Here is a 24,775-nt window from a genome sequence, read left to right on the forward strand (position 1 = left end):
GAAACAGTTTGGAGAGAGGAAGAAGATGTACTTAAATGTAATGCCTGATAAAAAGTCAGTGTTTGTCCTACTAGAAATATTTTAAGATGAAGTTTTGTTATTTTAGCTTTGTACTAGTGGATGAAATAAATTATGTCTTCTATTTGCCTTACTTTGATAATTATTTGAGTATGATATCTAAATTTATGTAGTTTTCCATTTCTGCCCAAAGAGGAGTTGGAAATCGTGTGTTTACTTTTTATTAAACTTTTAATTTTGTAATGGGGTATAGCCAGTTAACAATGTAATGATAGTCTCAGATGAACAGCAAAGGAACTCAGCCATACATACATACATACATATATATACATATATATATCCATTTTCCCCCAAATGACCTCCCATCCAAGCTGCCACATAACATTGAGCAGAGTTCCATGTGCTATACAGAAGGTCCTTGTTGGTTATCAATTTTAAATATGTGTTTATCCCATCTGAACTTTCTAACTATCTCTTCCACCTATTCTTCCCCCTGGCAACCATAAGTTTGTTCTCTAAGTCTGTGAATCTCTTTCTCTTTTGTGAGTTAATTTGTATAATTTCCTTTTAGATTCCACATATCAGAGATGTCATATGATATTTTTCCTTCTCTGTCTGACTTACTTCACTCAGTATGACAATCTGTAGGGCCATCCATGTTGCTACAAATAGCACTGTTTCATTCTTTTAATGGCTGGGTAGTATTCCATTGTACATATGTACCACATCTTCTTTATCCAGTCCTCTGTTCATGGACATTTAGGTTGTTTCCATGTCTTGGCCATTGTAAACACACTACAATGAACATTGGCGAGTATGTGTCCTTTCAGATCATATTTTTCTCCAGGTATATGCCCAAGAGTGGGATTGCAGGGTCATATGGTAGCTCTATGTTTAGCTTTACAAGCAACCTCCATATAGTTGGAGTGGCTGTACAAATTTATCTTCCCACCAACTGTGTAAGAGGGTTCTCTTCTCTCCACACGCTCTTTAGCATTTATAATTTGAGGATTTCTTGATCATAGCCACTCTGACTGGTATGACATGATATCTCTTTGTGTTTTTAATTTGCATTTCTCTAATAACTAGCAATGTTGAATATCTCTTCATGTGCCTCTTGGCCATCTGTATGTCTTCTTTGGAGAAATGTCTATGTAGGTCTTCTGCTCATTTTTGATTGGGTTGTTTGTTTTGATGCTGTTAAGTATTATGAGCTGAGTATAAATTTTGGAGACTGATACCATGTTGGTCACATCATTTGTAAATATTTTCTCTGAATCTATGGGTGGTCTTTTCATCTTTTTATTGTTTACTTTGTTGTGCCAAATATTTTGAGCTTAAGTAGGTCCCATTTGTTTATTTTTGTTTTTATTTCCACTATTCTGGGAGATGGATCAACAAAGATATTGTTGCAATTTATCTCAGAGATTGTTCTGCCTATGTTTCCCTCTAGGTGTTTTATAGTGTCCTGCTCATATTTAGGTCTTTAATCCATTTTGAGCTTTGTGTGTGTGTGTGTATGGTGTTGAAAAATAATCTAATTTCATTTTTTCCATGTAGCTCTCCAGTTTTCCCTGCACCATTTGTTGAAGAAATTGTCTTTCCATCATTGTGCACTATTGCCTCCTTTGTCATAGACAAATTGACCATAGGTGCATGGCTTTATTTCTGGGTTTTCCATCCTGTTCCACTGATCTATATTTCTATTTTTGTGCCAGTATCACACTGTTTTGATGACTGTAGCTTGATAGTATAGTCTGAAGCCAGGAAACCTGATTTCTCCAGCTCCATTTTTCTTTCTCAAGACTGCTCAGGCTGTTCAGGGTCTGTGTCTCCACACAAGTTTAAACATTTTTGTTGTTGTTGTTGTTGTGATTCTGTGACAAATGCCATTGGTAATTTGATAAAAATTATATTGAATTTGTAGATTGTGTCTGGTATTATGCTCATTTTAACAATATTCATTCTTCCAATCCAAGAACACATTATACCAATCCATCTGTGTCATCTTTTATTTCTTTCTATGTATCTTATAGTTTTATGAGTACAGACGTTTTGCCTCATTGGATAGGTTTATTCCTAGCTATTTTATGTTTTTGATGCAATGGGAAATGGGATTGTTCCCATAATTACACTGGGTGATTTTTCATTGTAAGTGTATAGGAACACAAGAGATATCTGTGCATTAATTTTGTTTCTGGAATTTTACCAGGAAAAAAATTGATGACCTAAAGGAGTTTTCTGGGAGTATCTTTAGGGTTTTCCACGTGTAGTGTCATATTATCTGCAAATAGTGACAGTTTTACTTCTTTCCAGTTTGGATTCCTTTTCTTTCTTTTCCTTCTCTGAATGCTGTGGCTAAGACTTCCAAAACTGTGTTGCATAATAGTGGCAGTAGTGGACATCTTTGCCTTGCTCCTAATCTTAGAGGAAATGATTTCAGTCTTTCACCATTGAGAATGATGTTTGCTTTGGGTTTGTCATATATGGCCATTATTATAGTGAGGTAGGTTTCCTCTATTGTCCACTTTCTATCTTTTTTATCATAAATTGTTGGTGAATTTTGTCAAAAGCTTTTTTTTTTTTTGCATCTATTGAGATGATCATATGGTTTTTATTCTTCAGTTTGTTGATGTGGTGTAACACATTGATTTGCAAATATTGAAAAATCCTTGAATTCTTGCACTAAAACTGCTTAATCATGGTGTATGATCTTTAAATGTGTTGTTGGATTCAGTATACTAGTACTTTGTTGAGGATTTTGCATTTATGTTCATCAGTGATGTTTGTATGTGTTTTCCTTTAATGTGATATCTTTGTCTGGTTTTGGTATCAGGGTGGTGATGGCTCATAGAATGAGCTTGGCAGTATTCCTCCACTGCAATTTTATGAAAGAGTTTCATAAGAGTAGATGTTAACTGTTCTCTAAATGTTTGATAGAATTCACCTGTGAAGCCATCTGGTCCTGGACTTTTGTTTGTTGAAAGATATTTAATCAAAATTTCCATTTCAGTACTTGTGCTTGGTCTATTAATATTCTCTGTTTCTTCCTGGTTCAGTCTTAGAAAGTTGTAGTTTTCTTAGACTTTGTCCTTTTCTTTTAGATTATCCATTTTATTGGCATATAGTTGCTTGTAGTAATCTTTTGTGATCCTTTGTGTTTCTGTAGTGACCATTGGAATGTCTTTTTTTTCCTTTCTAGTTTTATTGATTTGGATCTTCTCCCTTTTTTCCTGAGGAGTCTTGCTAAAGGTTATCAATTTTGTTTATCTTCTCAGAGAGCCAGCTTTTAGTTTCATTGATCTTTGCCATTGTATTTTTGTCTTTTCTGCTCTGATCTTTGTGATTTATTTCCTTCTAACGTTGGGGTTTTTTTTTTCCTCTAGTTATTTTAGGTGTTATGACAGGCTGTTTACTTTAGATTTTTCTTGTTTCTCAAGGTAAGATTGTATTGGTAAAACCTCCCTTAAAACTGCTTTCACTGCACTCCAAAACTTTTGGATCATCATGATTTTGTCATTTGTCTCTAAGCACTTTTTTGGCTTCCTGTTTGGTTTCTTCAGTAATCCATTGATTATTTAATAATGCATTATTAAGTATTTAGCCACCATGCATTTGTGTTCTTTACAGTTTCTTTCCCTCTGATTATTGATGATTACTGATCTCTTAGTGTTGTGGTTGGACAAGATGCAGGATATGATTTCACCTTTCTTAAATTTACTGAGGTTTGATTTGTGATGCAACATTTGATCTATAATATGGAGAATGTTGTACATGTACTTGAGAAGAGAGTGTATCCTGGTCCTTTGGACTGAATGGTCTATAAATATCAATTAAGTCTATCTGACCTAATAGACCATCTTAGGTCTATTAGGCTTAGGTCTGTCATCTTAGGCTTGCATTTCCCTTTTAATTTTTTGTTTGGATGATTTTTCCATTGGTGTATGTGGAGTATTTAATGCCCCCACTATTATTATGTTACTGTTGATTTCCTCTTTTTAGGATTTTAGCCTTTGCCTTATGTATTGAGGTACTCCTGTGTTGGTACATATATATATATATACAATTGTTCTATCTTTTTCTTGAATTGAATCCCTTGATCATTATGTAGTATCCTTCATTATTTTGCATAACAGTCTTTATTTTAAAGTCTACTTTGTTGGATATGAGTATTGCTACTTCAGCTTTCTTTTGACCTCAATTTACAAGAAATGTCTTTTTACATCCCCTCACTTTCAGTCTGTATGTTTCTTTAGGTCTGAAGTGGGTCTCCTGTAGATGGTATTTATACAGGCCTTGTGTGTATGCAGTCATCCAGTCTATATCATTTGGTTGGAGCATTTAATGCATTTGCATTTAATGTAATTATCAATATATATGTTTTTGTTAACATTTTCTTAATTGTTTTGTGTTTGTTTTTTGTTGGTCTTTTTTGTTTCCTTTCTTTTTTCCCTTTTCTCTTGTGTTTCCCACATAGAGAAGTTCTTTTAGCATATGTTGCTAAGCTGGTTTGGTGGCACTGAATTCTCTTAGGTTTGCTTGTCTGTAAAGCTTTTGATTTCTTCATTAAATCTGAATGAGAACCTTGTTAGGTATAATATTCTTGGTTGTAGGTTTTTCCCTTTCATCACTTTAAATATATCATGCCATTTCCTTCTTGCTTTCTGAGTCTCTGCTGAAAAATCTGTTGATAACATTATGGAGATTCCCTTGTGTGTTATTTGTTGCTTTCCACCTGCTGCTTTTAATATTTTTATTTGTATTTAATTCTTGTTAATTTGTTTAATATATGTCTCAGCATGTCTCTTGTTGAACTTATCCTTTATGGAACTTTATGCATTTCCAGGACTTGGGTGACCATTGCTTTCTCTTGTTAGAGAATTCGACTAAAATCTCTTCAAATATTTTCTCATACCTTTCCTCTTTTTTCTGAGATCCCTATTGTTAGAATATTCATACATTTAATGTTGCCCCAGAGATCCCTGAGACTTTCCTCATTTCTTTTCATTTCTTTTCTTTATCTTGTTCTAACAGCAGAGATTTCCACCATTTGTCTTCCAGGTCACTTATTCATTCTTTTGCTCTAGTTATTCTGTTATTGACTCCTACTAGTATATATTTTTAAATTTCAGTTATTTTATTATTCATCACTGTTTGTTCTTTAGTTCTTCTACATCTTTATTAAAAATTTCTTTTATCTTCTCAATTAATGCCTCCTTTCTTTTTCTTGAATCATCTTTTCTGTCTTTGAAAGTGAAAGTGTTAGTTGCTCAGTCTGATTCAGCTTTGTGACCCCATGGACAGTAGCCCACCAGGCTCCTCTGTCCATGTGATTCTCCAAGCAAGAATACTGGAGTGGGTAGCCATTCCCTTCTCCAGGGGACCTTCCTAACCTAGGGATTGAAAGGAGGCCTCCTGCATTGCAGGCAGATCTTTCTTATTGTCTGAGCTTCCAGGGAAGTCATTCTTTTGGAAGTAGATTGCCAGTCTCTTCTTCACTTATTTGGTCTTGTAGGTTTTTACCTTGCTCCTTTGTCTGCAGTGGGCTTCCCTGGTGGCTCAGATGGTAAAGTGTCTGCCTGCAATGTGGGAGACCTGGGTTTGATCCCTAGGTCGGGAAGATCCCCTGGAGGAAGAAATGACAACCCACTCCAGTATTCTTGCCTGGAGAATTCCATGGATGGAGGAACCTGGTAGGCTACAGTCCATGGGGTCACAAAGAGTCGGACACAACTGAGCGACTTCACTTTCACTTTCTTTCTTTGTCTGCATGGTATTTCTCTGTAATATAATCTCTGTAATCTCTGTAATCTCTGTTTTTTCTCACTTACTCTGCTTGTGGTCTTATTTTGCAGGGTCATAGTTCTTCTTGTTTCTGGTATCTGTCCCTTGGTGGGTTAGTTTAATCCAGGGGCTTATGTAATCTTCCTGTTGAGAGGGACTGGGGTCTGCCCTCTGGTGGGAGGAGCTGGGACCTATCCCCCTGGAGGACAGGGCCCTGTTGAAGGGTCCACAGTCCACAGTCACTAAAGCGAGACCCATCTCAGTTGTGGGAGCACTCACTGTCCATTCAGATGTTCTATAGGCACTTTTTCCAAGCCATTCATGGGGGTTTAACCCTTGGCTTCTGCAGGTATAAAAAGAAGTTTCAGTTCTTCTTCCTTAGCCCCACAGCCCCTGGGGCTCAGCTTTGGTTTCAACACCACCCAGGAGAGAGGGGGGTGAAGGCAGTTACTGACTAGACCACATTTGTTCACTAAGGAGGGAGGGGCAAGAGGTTGCTACTGACCAGGCACACATGCTCACTCAGTTGTAAGTAGGACAAGGCAGCAATGATTGGGGCACACACACTTGCTCTGACAGGAGTCCTCCAAGTGCCCACAGAGTCAGGGGCTGGAGTTTGGGGAGAGAGGCCATGATGGTGGCCCTGCCCTCTGTGTGCTACTCAACAGTGGCACCTTGCTCCCGTGGCAGTCTGTGCTTCCTCTAAGAGCATTTAGAGGAAGAGTATTCCTGCCTGTGGAGCTCCTCACTCCCATCCCCTCAGGCTGTCTCCATGCAGCCTGCAGCAGTCCTTTTCCCAGGTTCGTGCTCCAAACCCCACGCTTCAACACCCAGTCCACCCCACCATTGGCAGAAACACGTCTTAGGCTGGAGCACACACGGCTGTGGCATGGACCACCTGTATAACTCTCTCTCTGTTCTGCCTGCCACAGACCACCATCTGCACTTTACTTAATAGCCCCCAAACTCCCCTACTTTTTCAACTGATCTCGTCACTGGTGAGGAAGCTTCCTTGGGTGTGGTAACTTCTCTTTTCCATCAGCTCCCCATCAGGATGTTGGTCCCCTCCCATTTCTTTCTTTTCTTCCTTTTCTCAAGGATCCTACCCAGTTATGGGGAGAACTTTTCTTGTTCTTTTAGGTGTATGAGGTCCTCCACTAGTGTTCAGCACATGCTCTGTGTGAATGGGTCCACTTGTAGATTTATTCTTAATGTGCGTGTTGGAGGAAGTAAACCCAAGGTCCTACTATTCCAATTCTATCATCTTAACTCAAACTTGCTGCATTTTTAAATCTAAGAATATTGGGAAATGTGCAGTATTTATTGTTTGGATATAATTTAAATACCCAGTTGTGCCAACTATGTTTATTTTATATCACTTATGATTAATACATGTGTGCATAATGAATATGTTCTAACATTCATCAAAGAATAACTATACACCAGTACTGTTATTTTATTTCCTTTAATTGAGGACCAAAAAATCCCTATGAAGAATCCTCTTTTATTTGAAAACATGGTGGCTCAAAGGGTAACTCATCTACCTACAATGCAGGAGAGCTGGATTCAATCCTTGGGTCAGGAAGATCTCCTGGAGAAAGAAATGGCAACCCACTCCATTATTCTTTCCAGGAAAATCCCAAGGATGGAGGGGCCTGGTAGGCTACAGTCCATGGGGTCACAAAGAGTCGAACAAGACTGAGTGACTTCACTTCACTCACTATTGTAATCACAAGAAATGCCTTTGTAATTGTCAAAGCCAATATGTCTGTCTTCAAACAATTTCTTTGCATGGTGATTAGGCCAGCTGAAATAATAAATAAGGACATGATAGAATAAGTCTATGAATACATTTCTAATTTACAAGTAAACTCTTAAATCTGTTGTTTTAATGTGCTCTCTAGGGTGATTCCAAGAATGACTCATGGATCTTTGCTTTGGCCGTGCTTCTGTGCAGCACCTTTATCTATAACAGCATGAGCACCATCAACAACCAGGCCCTGGAGCACCTGCAGTATCCTTCTAGGAACTGAACTATCAAGCTTCACTGAATTTATGGGGATGGAGATGGAATCACATTTCCTTCCCTGTCACAAAGTTGCCTTTAATGGTGCAAAGGGAACTCAGAACTAAAGAAAAAGTTTTTAATTTTTATTAGGAATGTGGGAATTGTGAGTAAGGAATTTCTTTTCCTTAATCAAGTCCTAGTTATGTGACAGAGCTCACACAACTAATCAAAGCCAAGTCCTCTTGCAGCCCTGATGGAGAAGAAGATTGTACAGAATTTGTGGCTTTCTTTCCAGACTTTATATGGGCTGTACGGGATTTCACCCTGGAGCTAAAGTTAAATGGTCATCCTATCACAGAAGATCAATACCTGGACAATGCCTTGAAGCTGGTTAAAGGTTACAGGGCATGGCCTGGGCATTGGGTGTTTGAGTAGAGCGTGGGATCTACTAAGTACTGTCCATCATCTCTAGGGTTGCATTTATATTTGAGATTAACATCTGTAGAAATGGTGATTAGAAAGTGGGTTGCAAAGCTCTAGGAACTGAATTTTAAGTTTACTTAAGAAAAGTATGAGTGAAATTATTCAAAGGCCAATTTTTTCTTTATGCAATTTTTAATTTATCACTGAGATTACATTCAGTGCTAAATCCTTCTGAAGTCAGACACTTGTGCTCCTATTTTAGTTTCTGCTTTTCTCTAGTAGGGAAAACAATATACTAGATAATTGCAATATAAGAAACTACAAAGAAAAGTCTGTGTAGTGAAAAAAAATCACACTGTTACATGTTATTTTTCTCAAAAAGGGATAAATTGTTCTAATTCTTGTATAGCTATACCATCTACAAAATGACTTTATGTTCTAAATAAATCTGGAGTGTGCTTTTTAATCTATGGCTTATCAATATTTCTGATAATTATCAGAATGTTCACTTCGTTTTCAAATCACAGCTTCTTTTAATTCCCACTTACTTTTTCATTATATAATTTGCAAATAGTATGTTAGTTTAAGGGCTTCCTTCGTAGCTCAGTTGCTAAAGAATCTGTCTGCAAAGCAAGAGATGCAGGTTCAATTCCTGGGTCGGGAAGATCCCCTGGAGAAGGAAATGGCAACCAATTTCAGTATTCTTGCCTGGACAATCCCATGGACAGAGGAGCCTCGTGGGCCACCGTTCATGGGATTGCAAGAGTCGAGCATAACTTAGTGACTAAATGACCACCACCAACTTGTTAGTGGAAAGGGTTACATTCATAGTGATGTGCACCTTGTGAAACCTGAGAGGAATATTAATTCTAATCTACTTATTTCTTGCTTTCATATTTCTATTTATGGTTTTCAAAAAATTATTGGGAAATGGACTAGACAGAACCACTGTCAAATCAAACATAATCCTTTATCACAAAGAGTTTATAGATTAATGGTGATATCTTAAAATATCAGTTTAGTTACACTTACCTTTCAGAAGTTTTTGCTAAAAATATGTAGCTTTGTACAAATAATTTTAACATCAAAATAATTCTCCTTCAATAATCAAATTTCGTTCCTAACATTTCTGATATTGTCCACTATCTTGTTTGTGGCTCTTCTTTTTGGTCCCACAGATCATTTCTCACATAAGACTAAGTAGAGCAAACATTTATATTTGACCTTTTATTCTTTTAACCATTAGTAAAGCAAACATCTAATAGAGAAATATTCTACCATGCTCAGTTCTGGAGATGCTAGCCATAGGTTTCTTTTACTGGATTAGACATCTCCCCAAATTTCTCTCTGGTTATATCATTGGTGTCTGATATAGACAGTCATAGATTATGTCTGATGTGCTAAGAAGTACTGCATGTCTGTTTTAAAGGAGTTATTACCATAAAAGTCAACAAGAATACACAAATCTGTCATGAACAATTTTGCCTCTCTTGCTGCAAGACTGTCTCTGCTTTAATCTCTGTTTCTCTGTCCCTTAGGCAAGAGTATGAATGTACAAATATCAAATTTATGCAGAGAGTGCATCAGGGAATTCTTTCCAACAAGGAAGTGTTTTGTCTTTGACCGACCAACAAATGACAAAAAACTCCTAGCTGATATTGAGAATGCATCTGAAAACCAACTGAATCCTAAATTCCAGGAAAAAACAAAAGAATTCTGTTCTTACATCTTCACCAATGCAAAAACCAAGACACTCAGAGAGGGAGTCCCGGTCACTGGAAATTGTAAGTCTTTTTTTCCTATTATTATGAGTAGCAACATACTGCAGATATTTTATATAATGTGTTTTTCAGTATTTCTGTTGGATTTTATATGGAATCCTGGGCTTATGGATATTCACACTCCATGAAAAAAATGTGCATATTTTATAATTATCTTATTTGGGGGATTATAAATCTCTCCCATAAACTGCATATTTTGTCATTGATATCTGTGACTTCCATTTATCTGAAAAATATCTCTATTCAGAATAAAAATCACTGTCTCAGTATAAAAACAGAATATACCATTTTCTCAGGGGAAGCCTTATAAAATAAAAGATCTTTGCAAGGTGAAAACAAAAAATATTTTGAGAGTTTTGTGTGGTTCAAAAATCAGTAACAGCCTGTAAATCTCTGAAAGTATCTTTAAAGCTTCAGAATTAGGAATAAATAAAATCTGATATGCCCTGTCTTTTCTGAATACCTATGTAAGCTATTTTGCTTTTAAGGTTTTAGTAGGATACTATATTTTTCAGATATTCCTTAATATGTTGGATACAGGAAGATTTTTAACTATTTTTTTTAGCCCCAAGGCCTGAAGAACCATAAAAGTGAAGAGTCAGTAGGAAAACAAAGATGATGATAGTAAAAGGAGATATGGCTCTGTGTGTTTGTGTGTGTGTGTGTTGTGTGTGTGTGTGAGAGAGAGAGAGAGAGGGAGAGAGAGAGCCTTTAGAACTGTAATCCCATAATCTTGTATTTTATGGACCAATGACTTGATATTTATCCCTTAAATTTGATGACCTATTTAGGGCTGGGAAATTTGGTTGTGACCTACGTGAATACCATCAATAGTGGAGCTGTACTTAGTTTGGAGAATGCAGTGATGACTCTGGTTCGTCTGGAGAACTCAGCAGCTGTGCAGAAGGCAGCTGGCCACTACAGTGAGAAGATGACCTAGAGACTGAGCCTCCACAGACACAGAAAAATATAAGCAGTACACTCTTTGGAATAAATGACAGCAAGATTCTCTATGACCCACCTCCCAGAGTAATGGAAATAAAAGCAAAGATAGGATGCGGAACAAAGAAAAAAAATGATAAATAGAACCTAATTAAAGTTAAAAACTTTTGCACAGAAAAGGAAACTATAAGCAAGGTGAAAAGACAGCTTTCAGAATGAAAGAAAATAATAACAAATGAAGCAACTGACAAAAAATTAATCTCCAAAACACACAACCTACTCATGTAGCTCAATACCAGAAAAATGAACAACCCAATAAAAACCTGAGCAAAAATCCTAAACAGACATTTCTCCAAGGAAAACATAGACATGGCTAATAAAAACATGAAAAGATGCTCTCAACATCTCTCATTAGAGAAATGCAAATCAAAACCACTTTGACATATCATCTCACACTGGTCAGAATGGCCATCATGAAAAAGTCTACAAACAATAACTGCTGCAGAGGATGTGGAGAAAAGAGAACCCCCTTACACTGTTGGTGGGAATGCAAACTGGTACAACCACTATGGAGAACAGTGTGGCGATTACTTACAAAACTGTGAATAGATCTGCCACATGACCCAGAAATTCCACTGCTAGGCATATACATTGAAGAAACCAGAACTGAAAGAGATGCATGTAGTCCAGTGTTCATTGCAGCACTGCTTACAATAGCTAGGACATGGAAGCAACCTAGATGTCCATTGAGAGACGAATTGATAATGATGTTGTACATATACACAATGGAATATTCAGTTCATTTCAGTTCAGTTGCTTAGTTGTGTCCAACTCTTTACAACCCCATGAACTGCAGCAAACAAAGCCTCCCTGTCCATGACCAACTCCCAGAGTTAACTCAAACTCATGTACATTGAGTTGGTGATGCCATCCAACCATCTCATCCTCTGTCGTCCCCTTCTCCTCCCACTCTCAATTCTTCCCAGGATCAGGGTCTTTTCCAATGAGCCAACTCTTCATATGAGGTGGCCAAAGTATTGGAATTTCAGCTTCAACATCAGTCCTTCCAATGAACACTCAGGCTGGATCTCCTTGCAGTCCAAGGGACTCTTAAGAGTTTTCTCCAACACCACAGTTCAAAAGCATCAATTCTTTGGTGCTCAGCTTTCTTTATAGTCCAACTCTCACATCCATACATGACTACGGGAAAAACCAAAGCCTTGACTAGAAGGACCTTTGTTGACAAAATAATATCTCTGGTTTTTAATATGCTGTCTAGGTTGGTCATAAATTTCCTTCCAAGGAGTAAGTGTCTTTTAATTTCATGGCTGCAATCACCATCTGCAGGGATATTGGAGCCCCTCAAAATAAAGTCAGCCACTGTTTCTCCTGTATCCCCATCTATTTGCCGCAAAGTGATGGGACTGGATACCATGATCTTAGTTTTCTGAATGTTGAGCTTTAAGCCAATCTTTTCACTGTCCTCTTTCTCTTTCATCAAGAGGTTCTTTAGTTCTTCACTTTCTGCCTTAAGGGTGGTGTCATTTGCATATCTGAGGTTATTGATATTTCTCCTGACAATCTTGATGCCAGCTTGTGCTTCTTCCAGCTCAGTGTTTCCCATGATGTACTGTGCATATAAGTTAAATAAGCAGGGTGATAATATACAGCCTTGATGTACTCCTTTTCCTATTTGGAACCAGTCTGTTGTTTCATGTCCAGTTCTAACTGTTGCTTCTTGACCTGCATATATGTTTCTCAAGAGGCAGGTCAGGTGGTCTGGTATTCCCATCTCTTTCAGAATTTTCCACTGTTTATTGTGATTCACACAGTCAAGGCTTTGGCATAGTAAATAAAGCAGAAATAAATGTTTTTCTGGAACTCTCTTGCTTTTTGATGATCCAGCAGATGTTGGCAGTTTGATCTCTGGTTCCTCTGTCTTTTCTAAAATGAGCTTGAACATCTGGAAGTTCATGGTTCACGTATTGCTGAAGCCTGGGTTGTAGAATTTTGAGCATTACTTTACTAGTGTGTGAGATGAGTGCAATTGTGCGGTAGTTTGAGCATTCTTTGGCATTACCTTTCTTTGGGATTAGAATGAAAAACTCAGCTATAAAAAGGAATGTATTCGAATCAGTTCTAATGCGGTGGATGAAACTGTAACCCATTATACAGTGTGCAGTAAGTCAGAAAGAGAAAGACAACTACTATATATTAAGGCATATTTGCAAAATTTAGAAAGACAGTAACGACTATCCTACATGTAGGGCAGGAGAGGGGACACAGATATAAAGAACTTTTGGACTCAGTGGGAGAAGGTGAAAGTTGGATGATTTGAGAGAAAAGCACTGAAATGTGTACATTACCGTTTGTAAAACAGATGACCAGTGGAAGTTTGATGCATAAAGCAGAGCACCCAAAGCCGGTGCTCTGGGACAACTCAGAGGAATAGGGTGGGGAGGGAAGTGGGAAGGGGGCTAGGATGGGAGTAGACATGTATACTCATGGCCAGTTCATGTTGATATATGGTAAAAACCATCACAATATTGTAAAGTAATTATCCTTCAATTAAAATAAATAAATAATTTTTTTTAAATGAAAATTCTTAAAGAGATGGAAATACCAGACCACCTTCTTGCCTCCTGAGAAATCTTTATGCAGCTCAAGAAGCAACAGTTAGAACTGGACATGGAACAATGAACTGGTTCCAATTTGGGAAAAGACTACAGCAAGCCTGTATAGTGTCACTTTGCTTATTTAGCTTATTTACAGAGTACATCATGCGAAATGTCAGGCTGGATGATGCACAAGCTGGAATCAACATTGCTAGGAGAAATATTAATAATTCAGATATGCAGATGACACCACCATTATGGTAGGAAGTGAAGATGAACTAAAAAGCCTCTTAATGAAAGTGAAAGAAGAGAATGAAAAAGCTCACTTAAAACTCAGCATTCAGAAGATGAAGATCAAGGCATCTGGTCCCATCACTGCATGGCAAATAGACGGTGAAACAATGAAAACATTGAGAGACTTTATTTTCTTGGGCTCCAAAATCACTGCAGATGGTGACTGCAGCCATGAAATTAAAAGATGCTTGCTCCTTGGAAGGAAAGCTGTGACAAACATAGGCAGCATATTAAAAAACAGACTTTACTTTGCTGACAGAAGTCTGTATAGTCAAAGCTATGGATTTTCCAATAGTCAGGTATGGATGTGAGAGCTGGATCATATAAAGAAGGCTGAGCGCCAAAGAATTCATGTTTTTGAACTGTGATGCTGGAGAGGACTCTTGAGAATCCCTTGGATTGCAAGGAGATTTAACCAGTTAATGCTAAAAGGAAGCAGTCCTGAATATTCATTGGAAGGACTGATGCTGAAGCTGAAGCTCCAATACTTTGGCCACCTGATGGAAAGAACTGACTTACTGAAAAAACCCTGATGCTGGGAAAGATTGAGTGCAGGAGAAGGGGATGACAAAGGATGAGATGGTTGGATGGCATCACTGACTCAATGGACTTGAGTTTGAGCTCCAGGAGATGGTGAAAGACAGGGAAGCCTGGCATGCTGCAGTCCAAAGGGTCATGAAGAGTTGGACAGAACTGAGCAACTGAACAATATCTGGGGGATTATAAATCTCTCCCATAAACTGCAAATTTTGTCACTGATATCTGTGACTTCCATTTATCTGAAAAATTTCTCTATTCAGAATAAAAATCACTGTCTCAGTATAAAAACAGAATATACCATTTTCTCAGGGGAAACCTTATACAATAAAAGTTCTTTGCAAGGAGAAAATAAAAAGTGTTTTGAGAGTTTTGTGTGGTTCAAATATCAGTAACAGCCTATAAATCTCTGAAAGTACCTTTAATGCCTCAGAATTAGGAATAAATAAAATCTGATATACCCTGTTTTATCTGAATACCTATGTGAGGTATTTTGCTTTCAAGTTTTTAGTAGGATACTATATTTTTCAGATACTCCTTAATAAGTTGGATGCAGGTAGATTTTCAATTTTTTTAGCCCCAAGAACCATAAAAGTGAAGTCAGTAGGAAAACAAAGGTGATGATAGTAAAAGGAGATATGGCTCTGTGTGTGTGTGTGTGTGTGTGTGTGTGTGTGAGAGAGAGAGAGAGAGAGAGAGAGAGAGAGAGAGAGAGAGAGAGAGAGAGAGAGAGAGAGAGAGAGGGAGGGAGAGCCTTTAGAATTGTAATCCCATAATCTTGTATTTTATGGACCAATGGCTTGATATTTATTCCTTAAATTTGATGGCCTTTTCAGGGCTGGGAAAGTTGGTTGTGACCTACGTGGATACCATCAACAGTGGAGCTGTACCTTGTTTGGAGAATGCAGTCACATCTCTGGCCCAGCTGGAGAACTCAGCAGCTGTGCAAAAGGCAGCTGACCACTACAGTGAGAAGATGACCCAGCGACTGAGCCTCCCCACAGACACGTTCCAGGAGCTGCTGGAGGTGCATGCAGCCTGTGAGAAGGAAGCCATTGCCATCTTCATGGAGCACTCCTTCAAGGATGAAAATCATGAATTCCAGAAGAATCTTGTGGTAATTTGTCTTAATATTTACCATTTCTTTCCTCCCCTTGATGAATGAAACGTAGAAATGCCATTAGAGGCCACATGGCTCACCCTTCACTCAAAAGTAGTCTGTGTTCTCAGGAAGGATAGAGTTACCAAGGAGTATATTTTGTGTTTTATTGTGTTAAACCTCAGTAGTTTATCTAGAAATCTCTCTAGTTTTCTGATGAAAAATCAGTATATATATCCTCCTAAAGCATATATGTCTTTGGACTCCAAGTATGTCTGGAACACCCAAAAGTCATTCTTAAGTTGCTTTAGTTTTCTGTGAACATCATCCCATGAAGAAGAATCCAAATTTCTCTAATCAGACCATTATGCCAGACCATTTTCAACCTGGGTTGCTCCTTGCTGTATCATTGAATATAGAATCAATGACTATTATAGCTGCAAGAACCGTAGAGATTAGATAATGCAACACCAACATTTCAGATGAAGAACCTGAAGGGAGGTTGAGAAACTTTCCTGTGGTCTTTCAGAGAGTTTTCAGGGTTGGGAGTAAACCAGAACTTGTGATTGCTTTTTTAATTTCGCGTCCTCCAGCAAAATATTTTTCTCATGAGGACAGCAGTTAGACCATTCTTTCTATCAAATTCTTTGAAATTTTATCTCTTCTTTTTCGTTCTTCTGGTGACATCCCTCTACATTTCACTTCCAGGAAATCATAAAGAATAAGAAGGAGGATTTTGTGTTGCAGAATGAAGAGGCATCTGTCAAATACTGCCAGGTTAAACTTGATGAGATTTCCAAGACCCTAATGGAAAGTATTTCAGCGGGCACTTTTTCTGTTCCTGGAGGTTATGAACTCTACAGGAAAGCAAAGGAAAGGTTTGAACAGGATTATCATCAAGTGCCCAGAAAAGGAGTGAAGGTGAGGACACATAGAGCATGGGGAGTCTACAGAATAGAGTCTAGAGGGTCCTCCTGAAAATCTGAGAGCACAGAACTAGGTGTGGGTAATGAGAGAGCATGGAGATGTCATGACAGCTTTAGCTCTTAAGATCCACTACTTGAAATTTATTCCTGAGTAGAGTAGAGATACGTATTCTCAAAACATGAGTATGGAGCCTGGACTTGCTGTAGGGAACCACCACAGGATTTTAAACATGAAACAAAAATTACATACATGTTTTTGCAGCACTAATCTTCTCAGTGGAAATCTAAGTTCTATGCTCCTTTGTGGTTCCCCAGGCAAATGAAGTCCTCCAGAGCTTTCTTCAGTCACAAGCAGCATTAGAGAAATCCATCCTGCAGGCAGATAAAGCACTCACTGATGGGGAGAAGACTGCAGCAGGTATGGGGTAGCACTCTGCTCACCGTGGGATGGGTAGGTTCCTGCAGTGACCTCTAATAGGTACGAGAGCAAAGTCTTCCTGATACAAGGAACTTCCTCTCCTGTGAAACAACTCTACTACATCTGAAAACAGCAAGAGGAGATGTGGTTGGATGTGGTTAGATGTCAGCCAAAAGAGTCTTTCCCATTACATTCTGAAATGTGCTCTTGATGGTGTGGACACAGGGTTTGAGGTGTGGGGTATGGCAGTGGGAATTCAGAGATTTCTCCTCTCTTTCTAATTTGGTTTGGTCTCTGAGCTCTCAGCATAAAGATCTGTCTTCATCTTACTTTTATTCCTTTCTGAACCTTCCTGGGGCAGAAACGCGGGCCAGGAATGAGACAGCTGAGAAGGAACGGGAGCTGCTGAAACAGAAACTGCAGGAGCAGCAGCAGGAGATGGAGGCACAACAGAAGAGTTTCCAGGAAAACATAGCACAGCTGACAGAGAAGCTGGAGAATGAAAGAGAAAACCTGCTGAGAGAGATGAATATGATGTTGGAGCATAAGCTGAAGGTAAGTCAGGCTGTGGCCTTAGTTGTGCTTGATGGTCATTACCCTGGGACCTCAGGAAGGGATGGGCGAAGTTTACAGCAAGACCATGGGGGAAGCATCATTGCCATTTACTGCTTCTGATTCATTAGAACCCTTAGAATTATTCCTTTTTTAGAAAAGAAGGCTTTAATTTCTACTATATATGTAGACTTTGGAGATTTCAGGGTGAGTATTGATACTTCAAACCCTTGGAAATTATAAATAGGGTTTAAGTAGCTATTTGGGGAAATTTTAAATGATCCCGTGAAGCTCAATTAGACAGATATTGCAACAGCATGTATTTAGTATAAGCAGCAGCTGGTTTGCTTTCAGGATCCCTGCCAATTACCAGGAACTCTGTTCTCAGCCATAGGCCCAGAGACAGATCTATGCTGAGATAAAACTATAAAAAATGTTCAAACTTAAAAACACTGGGATGTGGCAGCTTCTAAACTTGCTGCATTGTCTCCAGGGGTGGATAGATACCTAAGATACTGTGTGGCATAGAGAGAATTCTCTCATTGTCTACCTGGATGTCCTTATAACAGATTTCTATAATTCTTACCATCTTGAGAATTATTGCAGTTTGATCCAAGGTTACCTCTGAAATGCATAACATTTATCTGAAATGCATAACATTTGTCCTCACGTGAGGCTTAGCCTCCTGGCAAAACCCAATAGTGTGTGAATATTAGCAAGGCTGTAAACTACACTTTCTCTTAATGTTCCTGTCAAAACCAGGAAATAGTCCCTGTTACAAAACTCTCCTTTCATGATTGAGTAAGAGAGAACAATTTTGCGAGTAAAACAAAGATAGTTTGACAAAGTTCTTAAATGCAAAATGTAGTCTTTGAAAAAAATGAGAATTTAAAACATATTACTTCCCTCTCTGCTTTATTTCTAGGTCCAAGAAACTCTGCTTAATGAAGGTTTTAGAGAGAAATCTGAGTTGATGAGTGAAGAAATAAATCAGTTAAAAAATATGATTGATGATACTAAAGAAGAGGATACTCCCTGGGTTACAAAAGCCTTGGACAAATTTGGTGATGAGCTCACTTCAATATTGAGTTCTCCAGCTAAACTTCTTGGGCAGATTGTGAAAGGGGTAGGCTCTTTATTTAAAAAGTAGCTCTCCTTTCAAAAAATTATAGAGCATGGATATATGTTCTGGCTTCTTTTTGATATGCATGTTTTTTTCACTTTTGTTCAGCAAAGCTTCAAATATAAAAGTGGCTACTAGAGGAAATCAATGTCTGGCCCGTATTAGATAAAATAAATGTATGGACATTTTGAAATAGCAGGTTCACTTTTAGGATATGTATCTATATGTGGAAAATCATGTATTATATATGTGAGCACCCACCCACACACACACACACACACACACATATATATATACATGAAAGAGGTTCACCGAAGCACTGCTTTTAAAGGCAAAAGATTGGAGTCTAGTTAAATGTCCATCAGGAATCTGGTTAGAAGTCCATCTATAAAAATTGGTAATATACTTTATGTATGTGCAATACTGAAATACCTTGTATTTAGCCAATAAATGGACAATGCAGCTCTATTTGTATGAATATAGAACAAACTTGAAGATATACTATAAAGTGAAAAAATAAGGTACAAATATTATGGATAATATTTTCACAGTAAAAATGTATGTGCACCCATATGTATATCGAGATAAAACTTCTCTGGAAAGATTCATTAGAAATTGGAATCATTGGTTCTTTCTGAGGAGAACAGCATGTGGGAAGGGACACATGATTTTCATTATATACTCCATATTTCAGAAAGATTGTATTACCATTTTGTAAATAAGTTACTAGGAAAGCATAAAATGTAATACAATTATAATACTAGCAAACAAATGTGAAATTTGCTATTAGATGATGAAATTGTTCATTGCCTCTAGAAATGACATTAGCCTACTCAATGAATTATATCAGAATACTAAAAAGTATAAAATTTGCATCCTAACCTTGCTTTCATTTTGTCCTTGGTTTTTAATTTCTTGTATGTGCTTCAAAAATAAGGTATAAACTTTCCTGTTACCCTTTGAAACCACAGCTAGAGTAGTATTTACTTCCTGTGTTTGAATTATACTTTTCAGATAGCAGAAGCAGATCACTAAACATTAAGAATATGCCCTGGTGAGAGGAATCCCATCACAGTTGAATGTTCAGTGGTGGCCTGGCTGCAGTAGGCACGTGCAGAAGGGGGGATGTACCACTGCAGAACTGGGTGCCTTGATGTTATTGGGGATGATATGCCCCGACGATGGAGGCCAGGTGTTGGCATTTAAATAATCAGAAGTCAAGTACATACAATGATAGTAATGAGCATCATAGTTTGTCTTATCTTAGGTTGCTATAACAAATTACCATAGATTAGGTGGCTAGCAAAACAAATGTTTATTCCTCCCATTCTGGAGGCTGTAAGTCCAAAAGGAGTGAGCCAGCATTGTTGGATTCTTGGTAAGCGTCCTACTCCAGCTTTACAGATGGTAGCTTTCTTGCTGTGTCCTCACATATTGGGAAAAGGAAAGAAAACTCTTAGGTTTTTGTTTTAAGGGCACTAATCAGATTCATGAAGGTCTCAACCTCAAGCCTGATTTCCTCCTAAAAGCCTCAGTTCCAGATAACATTATACTGGGGAAAATTTGGCATTTAGGGTTTCATTAGATGAATTTTGAAGAACACAAGCATTCAATTGATAACATGATTGGACATGGCAGCCAGTTAGATGTGACCAGGTGTAACTAATTCTGGTACTTATTTTCAAATAAAAGTAAAGTTCCTTTGACTACAGGAACAATTATATATTTTTTTCTGTATATCTCCATAGGGTATGTTTAGACAGAGAATGTACAGAGTAATTATCTGCTTGAAAAACAAAAAATGGACACATGTGTGACTGTTTTCAATTGCCAGAAAGACATGAATACTCAAAAGGTCTGTGGTAATACTTCAGATTTTAGACACCAGATAATGTCTCTAAGGTGATTTAAGGCTAACAGAATGAAAGAAACCTTTCTGGCATAACACCTTCATGTATCACAGTCTGTGCCTCTGCAAAGATGTTAACACATCTTTACTGAAGAATTTAAATGGCTCCATCAGTTGTGGCCTCAAGTGTTCAAAAGGAAGAATGGCTTTGCCCTTTTAAAGGAAGAAACTTTGTATCAATGAATATGTGACCAATAAATTGAAAAGTTTAATGTAAAGGCAAACTATACTATATAAATATTTGTTTCCACTGACAACTCAAATCAAATATGTGTTCTAATTCCTTAGAGATGCTCTGAATTGAAGAACAAGAAGAAAAAATTGACATTTTCAAATTGGATGCATGTGGGATATCATCAAGTGCTTGTATTTCTCTGTCTGACTTTTTTCACTTAGGTGTTCTAGAAGTCCATCCATGTTGTCTCCAATGACAGGATATCCTCCTTTTTTGTGGCCAAATAGTATTCCATTGTGTATATGTGTCAAGTCTTTTTTGATTCTTTCAAGCATTAGTGAGCACTCAGGTTGTTTCCCTATGGTGTCAACTGTGAGGAATGCATCAATAAACATGAGAGAGCATACATTTCTTTGAAATACTGTTTTTATTTCCTTTCAATAAAAATAATAGAACCAACATGCAGTGATCATTAAAGAAAGAAAAGTCTTTTAGAGGTTGTTAATTGCCTTGTTGCTGTTCAATTGCTAAGTCATCTCCTACTCTGCAATCCCATAGACGGTAGCACGCCAGGCTCTTCAGTCCTCCACTATCTCCTGGAGTTTGCTCAAACTCATGTCCATTGAGTCAGAGATGCTAATCATCTGCCGCCTCTTCTCCTTGTGTGGTCAGTCTTTTTCTATTAGCAGGGTCTTTTCCAATGAACTGGCTCTTTGCATCAGGTGGCCGAAGTATTGGAGCTTCAGCTTCAGCATCAGTCCTTCCAATGAATATTCAGGGTTGATTTCCTTTAGGATTGACTGGTTTGATCTCCTTGCAGTACAAGGGACTCTCAAGAGTCTTCTCCAACACCACAGTTTAAAAGCATCAATTCTTCAGTGCTCAGTCTTCTTTATGGTCCAACTCTCACATTTGTACGTGACTACTAGAAAAACCCAGCTTTGACTATACTGACCTTTGTCAAAAAAGTGATGTCTCTACTCTTTAATATGCTATCTAGGTTTGTCATAGCTTTTCTTCCAAGGAGCAAGTGTCTTTTAATTTCATGGCTGTGGTCACTGCTAACACTGATTAATTCACACACCCATTAAAGAACAGTAGGGTTTCCTTGGTGGCTCAGATGGTAAAGAATCTGCCTGCGATGCAGGAGACCTGGGCTCGATTCTTGGGTTGGGAAGATCTCCTGGAGAAGGGAATGATTACCCACTCCAGTATTCTGGTCTGGAGAATTCCATGGACTATACAGTCCATGGGGTCACAAAGAGTCAGACACGACTGAGCAAATTTCACTTTCACTAGCTCAAGGGTTTGTTTATTGATTATTTCAAAGAACTAACTATTTTTAAAAATTATTGCATTATTTTTATGTCATTCATTTTCTTTATCTCCACAATAATTTGTATCATTTACTCTGCTAGTCCCAGATTCTGCTTATTTTCCTATTTATTTAAATAGTAAGGTCAGGTTGCTGATTTCAGGGTTCTTCACATTTGGGTTTTGTGTGTGTGTGTGTGTGTGTGTGTGTGTGTGTGCTTTTATTTTCATTTTTCAAGAAGTATTATATAATATTTCTTGTGATTTTATCTTTGACCTTTTGTTAAAATGGTGTCATCTCATTTACACATATTGTGAACTTCCTGGCTCTATTCCTGCTATTTATTTCTAGTTTTATTCCATTGTGATCAGAAAAGAAACTTTGTATGATTTCAAGCATTTAAAAAATTACGAAGATTTTTTTTTCATAACATGTATTCTATCCTTGAAAATATTTAATGTGCATCTGAGAAAATCTGTATTCTTTTGTCATTTGATGAAGTTTTGTTAATTGAATTAGTCTAGTGTTGGTCAAGGCCTCTACTTTGTTATTAACTTTCAGTCTGATTTTTCTATCCATTATTGATTGTAGGATATTAAAGTCTCCTGCTATTATTTGTGAATGTCTTCTTTCCTCTTTTCAATTTCAATTTCTGTGTACTTAGACCTAAAGTAAGATTTTTATGGATAGCATATAGTTGGAACACTTCTAAAATTTAATCCATTCTGCCAATCTACTGGTTTGATTGGAGAGTTAATGCATTTACATTTGACAGGGAAGAGTTTAATCAATTTGCATTTAAAGAAATTATTCATAAGATAGAACTGTTTCATTACTATTTTGTTATTTCTTTTTCTTTTTGGCATTTTTTTGTGCTTCATTTGTTTTATTTATGCCTTCTTTATGTTTAGTTCTTTTGTAGTAGACATATTTTGATTCCCTTCACATTAGTTCTGTTCTAAGTTCAGTCGCTCAGTTGTGTCTGACTCTTTGCCACCCCATGAATCACAGCACGCCAGGCCTCCCTGTTCATCACCATCTCCCGGAGTTCACTCAGACTCATGTCCATCGAGTCCGTGATGCCATCCAGCCATCTCATCCCATGTGGTCCCCTTCTCCTCCTGCCCCCAATCCCTCCCAGCATCAGAGTCTTTTCCAATGAGTCAACTCTTTGCATGAGGCGGCCAAAGTACTGGAGTTTCAGCTTTAGCATCATTCCCTCCAAAGAAATCCCAGAGCTGATCTCCTTCAGAATGGACTGGTTGGATCTCCTTGCAGTCCAAGGGACTTGCAAGAGTCTTCTCCAACACCACAGTTCAAAAGCATCAATTCTTCAGCGCTCAGCCTTCTTCACAGTCCAACTCTCACATCCATACATGACCAGAGGAAAAACCATAGCCTTGACTAGACGGACCTTAGTTGGCAAAGTAATGTCTCTGCTTTTGAATACGCTATCTAGGTTGGTCATAACTTCCAAGGAGTAAGCGTCTTTTAATTTCATGGCTGCAATCACCTTCTGCAGTGATTTTGGAGTCCCAAAAAATAAAGTCAGCCACTGTTTCCCCATCTATTTGCCATGAAGTGATGGGACCAGATGCCATGATCTTCGTTTTCTGAATGTTGAGCTTTAGGCCAACTTTTTCACTTTCTTCTTTCACTTTCATCCAGAGGCTTTTTAGTTCCTCTTCACTTTCTGCCATAAGAGTGGTGTCATCTGCATATCTGAGGTTATTGATATTTCTCCTGGCAATCTTGATTCCAGCTTGTGTTTCTTCCACTCCAGCATTTCTCATGACATACTCTGCATAGAAGTTAAATAAGCAGGGTGACAATATATAGCCTTGACGGACTCCTTTTCCTATTTGGAACCAGTCTGTTGTTCCATGTCCAGTTTTAACTGTTGCTTCCTGACCTGCATACAGATTTCTCAAGAGGCAGTTTAGGTGGTCTGGTATTCCCATCTCTTTCACATCAGGGAGCCAAATTATTGGAGCTTTGGCTACAGCATCAGTCCTTCCAGTGAATATTTAGGGTTGATTTCCCTTAGGATTGACTGATTTGATTTGATTCTCAAGGGACTCTCAAAAGTCTTCTCCAGAATTGTAGTTTGAAGGCATCTATTCTTTGATGCTCAGCCATTTTTATTGTCCAACTCTGACATCCATACATGACTACTAGAAAAACCATAGCTTTGGCTGTACAGACCTTTGTCAGCAGTGTCTCTGTTTTTTAATATGCTATCTAGGTTTGTCATTGCTTTTCTTCCAAGGAGCAAGTGTCTTTTAAATCATGGCTGAAGTCACCATCTGCAGTGATTTTGGAGACCAAGAAAATAAAGTCTGTTTCCATTGTTTCCCCATCTATTTGCCATGAAGTGATGGGACTGGATGCCCTGATCTTAGTGTTTTGAATGTTGAGTTTTAAGTCAACTTTTTCACTTTCCTCTTTCACCTTCATCAAGATGTTTTTAAAATTCTTCTTCACATTCTGCCATAAAAGGGTGGTATCATCTACATATCTGAGGTTATTGATATTTCTCCCTGCAATCTTGATTCCAGCTTGTTTTTCAGCCAGCCAGGCATTTTGCATGATGTACTCTGCATAGAAGTTAAATAAGCAAGGTGATAATATACAGTCTTGATGTACTCCTTTCACCATTTTGAACCAGTCTATTGTTTCATGTCCAGTTCTAACTATTGCTTCTTGACCTGCATACAGGTTTCACAGGAGGCAGGTAAGGTATCTGGTATTCCCATCTCTTTAAGAATTTTCCACAGTTTGTTGTGACCCACATAGTCAAAAGCTTTAGTGTAGTCAGTGAAGAGAAGTAGATGTTTTTCTAGAATTCTCTGGATT

General features: G+C 37.9%; 1 protein-coding gene across 1 annotated transcript in view; it reads left to right on the top strand.

The window, feature by feature from the left end:
• LOC138069681 (guanylate-binding protein 6-like) overlaps positions 1-24,775 on the top strand; it is a 38,638-nt gene that overhangs the window by 1,485 nt on the left and 12,378 nt on the right. Inside the window, exons 3-11 of the mRNA XM_068961017.1 lie at positions 7,707-7,816; positions 8,011-8,207; positions 9,772-10,017; positions 15,239-15,519; positions 16,210-16,422; positions 16,743-16,845; positions 17,207-17,400; positions 18,323-18,543; positions 22,584-22,590. Coding sequence (XP_068817118.1) covers positions 7,707-7,816; positions 8,011-8,207; positions 9,772-10,017; positions 15,239-15,519; positions 16,210-16,422; positions 16,743-16,845; positions 17,207-17,400; positions 18,323-18,543; positions 22,584-22,590 — 1,572 coding nt within the window. The remainder of the gene's footprint in view (positions 1-7,706; positions 7,817-8,010; positions 8,208-9,771; positions 10,018-15,238; positions 15,520-16,209; positions 16,423-16,742; positions 16,846-17,206; positions 17,401-18,322; positions 18,544-22,583; positions 22,591-24,775) is intronic.

This window comes from Capricornis sumatraensis, chromosome 2, assembly GCF_032405125.1.
Source record: "Capricornis sumatraensis isolate serow.1 chromosome 2, serow.2, whole genome shotgun sequence".
Taxonomy (NCBI): Eukaryota; Metazoa; Chordata; class Mammalia; order Artiodactyla; family Bovidae; genus Capricornis; species Capricornis sumatraensis.